The sequence below is a fragment of the Montipora foliosa genome, chromosome 3, assembly GCF_036669935.1.
Source record: "Montipora foliosa isolate CH-2021 chromosome 3, ASM3666993v2, whole genome shotgun sequence".
NCBI lineage: Eukaryota > Metazoa > Cnidaria > Anthozoa > Scleractinia > Acroporidae > Montipora > Montipora foliosa.
In genome coordinates, this window is record NC_090871.1 from 38,970,893 (window position 1) to 38,975,892 (window position 5,000).

The 5,000-nt window shown below is 38.7% G+C and overlaps 1 protein-coding gene across 2 annotated transcripts in view; it reads right to left on the reverse strand.

Moving 5' to 3' along the window:
* Nucleotides 1–2,027: 2,027 nt before the first annotated feature.
* Nucleotides 2,028–5,000, reverse strand: part of LOC137994808 (uncharacterized) — a 4,648-nt gene continuing 1,675 nt past the window's right edge. For both annotated transcript variants that reach the window (XM_068840400.1, XM_068840399.1), the window contains 2 exons: nt 3,552–3,767; nt 2,028–3,008 (listed from right to left, as the gene is read on the reverse strand). In XM_068840400.1, coding sequence (XP_068696501.1) covers nt 2,671–3,008; nt 3,552–3,767 — 554 coding nt within the window. In that variant the 3' untranslated portion in view covers nt 2,028–2,670. The remainder of the gene's footprint in view (nt 3,009–3,551; nt 3,768–5,000) is intronic.

Consider the following 5,000-nt stretch of genomic DNA (forward strand, 5'->3'; position numbering starts at 1 on the left):
AATCACGCGCATTATTCATCGGTTCACGTTACATTTTTGCGGTAGCTCGAAACATACTTTATTAAAGTAACACTTGAGAAAAAACTTGACAAGTAGAAACTGAAGAGCACATAAAACAATATGATATTAAATTTGGAGACAAATCACACCATTTAAAACGACGGGAACGTAAAGCGTTTGTAGAGTTGTCGTTTTCCTGGTCATAATTTGCATGTTAGAGTAACGGTCTTGCGCACGCTTTCGGCTATTTCTTTTTTTCCTTCCGACAATTTTTTTTTATTTATGTACAATAAATAAAAAATTGTCATCATGCTTGTTTAAGAGAAAAGGAGCATTTATTTCCGGCTATCGAGCTTACTTTGAGAGAAATCTCTTGCGTTTTGTACGAAGAAGCGCTCATGTGCACGAGCTAATGACGCAAATGTCTTGCGCAGTAGGGATGCGCAATGCAAAACTAAGAAATCACCTTAAGACTTACAGACTAAGAAGTTTCAACAAAAAAATAGTATTTAAAAGGTGAAACAGTGCTACTTGCTACTGCGCATGAAAAATTCATACGCCACGTCATGCATCGAATGCGCGCGCTAAGAAATAAAACAAACAATGATAGGGAAGATGGCCATTGCTACTGCTTTGCGTGGATTTAATGATCTTGCCTGACAAGTTTAAAGAAAATCTGTGCGTGGGAACTTTTGGGCGCGAACGCCAATGTTACTGTCTTTGGCCAAAAATCCCTATTTCCCCACCCTCCTCCCCCCCCCTCCCATCCAGGTAATAAATAATGGCCGGTTCCTTATCTATTAAGAAACTGGTCACTTGACTCTTTTAAGATTGCCACCTATTGTCAAATTCCAAAGATACGTAATTTTGGGGATAGCAGTCTCCATAATAATTTTAGGGATAAGGGATAACTGCCCCTGGAATTTTAGGGATAAGGGGTGACTAACCCCCCCCCCCTTCCGTGGGTACTTCCGTGTTTGAATCTTTGCCCCGAAGATAAGCATTAGAAGTCTACTTTATAGGCTAATGTTTATCATCAATGTATTGGAAAAGCAAATATTTAATCTTAATAAAATCTTGTATTTGAAACTCTGTATGCATTTAATACTCACAGCTGATATTTTAAAAAAAAGCAAAACTAGAGAATATCATTTCTATTCGATCAATTGAACAATCGCCTATGTTCTGTGATGAAAAATTGTTACAATGACGGAGAAGAAGGCCATGAAATCTGGAGATTCCTGTGTTCGGCTCTTTGTCACGGCATATCATCATCCTTAAGCACCATCATCTCTCCCAGCAATCCTCACCGCCGTAGCTAGTAACAGGCCAACCGAGGCACTTGCCTCGGTAATTTCTTTCACTTTTGTCACTATAAACACTCTTAATACCTAGGAAGAGAACTCAACCATGGACAGATTGCCTCAGTCATAAGTCTTCCATGGACATTGCCTCAGTCAAAAGTTTTTTCTGGCTACGGCCCTGAATCCTGCATCCGTCGCCTGGCAGCGATAATCCCGGATGATATTAAAGTATCTTCGTCATATTGTGATCATTAAAAACACATCTGATTACAATCCAACAATATCACAACAATACTGTGGCCAGAATCAGTACGTAGTGTCAAAAGAAGCCACTGAATTCATCGATTAATCCATCGATTAATTCATCATCATTTTAGTTGATGGTCAGTTCCCGATTGATGTCCGACATGAGAGTTGGTCTACAGTATTATGCTAAGAAATTTGAAAAAATAGCAATTGAACCTTCGGCGGAGGTACAGTTCCAGTTCTTTGCTTGAGGTACTTGAGGCTAAAAATCCATCCATAGTCCAACGATTTAAGACTTGCGCATAATTCCTTGGTAAAACTTACTACAACACTTGTGAATGTGTCTTCAATGATGAATTAATCTATGGATTAATCGATGAATTCAGTGGCTTCTTTTGACACTACTGATTCTGTTAACAGTATTGTTGTGACATTGTTGGATTGCAACCAACGTGTCTACGAGTGTCTTCAATAGTATTGTAATCAAACTTCTAAACAACTAAAACAAAAAGTTAATGCAGTTACGATATCCGAGGATCCTTGAATTAATTGCCCATAAGCGGTACATTCTTAGCACTATGATAAACTCTGTAAGTTATTACTGAAATATGAAGGTCTCAATAGGGTTAACCGTTAGCCGTAAAAACTGGAAAAATTTAACCGTTAGCCGCAAAAAATCAGTGTCAACAGTAAAAAATTCTGGCCATAAAAATCAAAGTCCAAGCCGGTCTCGTGTGAAAACTTACTTGTCTCGAATTTTATGATTTTACGAGTCATTGTAGCGAGAAAAGACGATACTCCTACCATTCAGCAAACCGGAAGTGTTAGAAGTGTCTGTGTAACGGTGTGGTACGGTTCTGTTCTGACAGCTCTTGGTATTTTTAAACCAAAGGGAGTCTACAGCAAGTTAAAACAATCATTGAAGAGTTACGAGCTACAGACATGCTATTTATAGGATTGTGGCCGTTCAGCTTTCCTAATTTCTTTAAGACTTACTCGATACTTGATAAGCAGTGTGAAAGAGAAACGTGCACACGGGTGTCAAATTGACCTATCTAGACTATCTACCTAGCAGCAACAGTCAGTCTCATATTTCAAGAGCTGGGGGGCTCTCTCAAGTTTATGCCTCTTTGTCAGTAAGATCGCTGGTCATCCGATAGGCTGGGTTATCGTTGCCGCATACCGTCGGTTCTTCTTCATCAAATTTTGTCGCACTGTTCATGGGGTTCTGGAACGTGCGCCCGCCATGTGCATTCTCTTTCTTCTTCTTCTCTGGGTTCTCGTTCATCTTGTAGGTAGAGTTGTCATGGTTGGCTAACACCTCACTGTCGTCGTAAATGGGATTGCGGAACGTCTGTCGTTCCCTTTCATTCCGTGCAGTCTTACTGGAATGATCTTCGGAGATTTTAAAGCGGCGGACTCTCTTCACTCGATAGTTTGTGCAGTACAGTAACAATCCTTTGAAAAAAAATAGACCAACCGCCGAGATCAAAATTTTTCATTTTCAGATTTTTATGTTTTTTATGATCTGCTTTGAAAATTGAAAATCCTATTATCGTCTTGATTTAAAGAATTTAGAGAGGGTGTTAGAGGATTTACGTTACGATCGATATTTTTAATTGTGTTTACAGCCACTGCAAATTACCATTAGTTGGAAAGAAACCTTGGAACTATAGCTTGCCATGGTAGACAAACACTTAAGAGTCAACAATGTAACAATTAAAATGGATAAGGGATGGTTAACATCACGAATTGTAAATGTCAAACTCGAAAAATTTTTGTCTAAATTTTTTAAGATGCACAGACTTTGACGAAGTTCAGTTCAAAAAATCAAAAAATTGTCTAAAAAAAGTAGACAAGTAGAGATGCCTATTCAGTTATACATCAGTAAACAAAGCTATGTATCTGCGTCACAACGCGAGCCTGCTCTAATTAAAAGCATCTAATTTGCAGATGCTATGATGGTATCGCCCCGCCCTGAGTAAAGTTGACCCAGCTTACCTGCCAGTAATAGAATAATCACTGCCAAACAAACTCCAAAGGCTAATTTCCATTTAAAAGCAACATCGTGCTGACTTTGGAGATTCGTTGCCCCAGGCTCGTTCGTTGTGACTTCTTCTTTTGAGGTCGTCAAAGAAACCGGTTCTGGTAACTTTGTTGAGGTGTCTGACAACTGGGACGTCTTAGCTTTAGATGTGGTAGTTTCTGGTGTAATATCTGTTTAACAAGAAAAACTCATTCTAACAACTTAAAAAGCTGCTATTTACTGTACAACTAAAAAGCTGCTATTTACTGAATAATAGTGTCTTCATTGTCATTTAGTCCATCTATAGATAAACCTTGTACTTGTACAATGTCCTCAGATCTCCCCGCCTCGATTAGTTTATAAGCTATCTGCGGTGGAAAGCTAATGTAATTAGTAATATTTTTAATTTTCAATAAAATTTGTTGTTGTTGTTACTTATCTCCAAAAGACTTCTTTTTCCCTTGGAATAAGATAGCACTCCCACAAATACGGATATGGGATACGTTTTACTGGCTCTCAATTAAGGTGGCTCAAGCACTTTCCAAGACGTAGATTTTGATGGGTCATAATTACCACTCTTTATCAGTTGATGCCACAATCATGGTATCAGAAAACTGCCCAATCACTGGTGAACACGTTGGTATTATTCTCGTCACACAATAGGTTACCATAGCAACAATATGACCTGCTAAAAACACCCTTAGTTTTAGCTTTGAGCGCTTATAACTAAAAAACGAGCTCGGTGACCTCCATTTTTTATAATCGAATTATAATCAGCATGATAGATGCAACTTTTTGCAAAGTTTAAAAAAATTCTGCGAAAGGGGTTCAGAGCCACCTTAACTTTTCAAAAATTTAAGGTGGCTCTGAACCCCCTTCGCAGAATTTTTGAAAATTTAAGGTGGCTCTGATCCCCCTTCGCAGATTATAAAAAATGGGGGTCACCGAGCTCGTTTTTGAGTTATAAGCGCTCAAAGCTAAAATTAAGGGTGTTTTTAGCAGGTCATATTGTTGCTATGGTAACCTATAGTGCCACAAAATTAACAGCAACTTATTCCCCGATGATTGTACAGTTTTTCGATACCATGATGTTCGTGTCAACAAGTATAGAGTGGTTATAATGACCCATCAAACTTTAAGTCTTGAAAAGTACTGGAAACTGTTTCCAGCCACCTTAATACGGTGAACGAAAAAAGCTGCGAGCAAAAAACGCGATTGTGTCATGGCGAGGGAACATTCCTCCCGCTCCTTTAAATTTGAATCCTTTTTTCTTCGAATCAGGTTAGATTTTCTTGTACCTTTTGTCTAACTTCTATCTTTTCCCGTTTTGAACCGCTTTTAGTGCCTACTTCGAAGAGGTACCAACACGAACTAGTCCTATGTCGTGTCTCATACTACCCGACTGGAACTGCATTTACACTAGT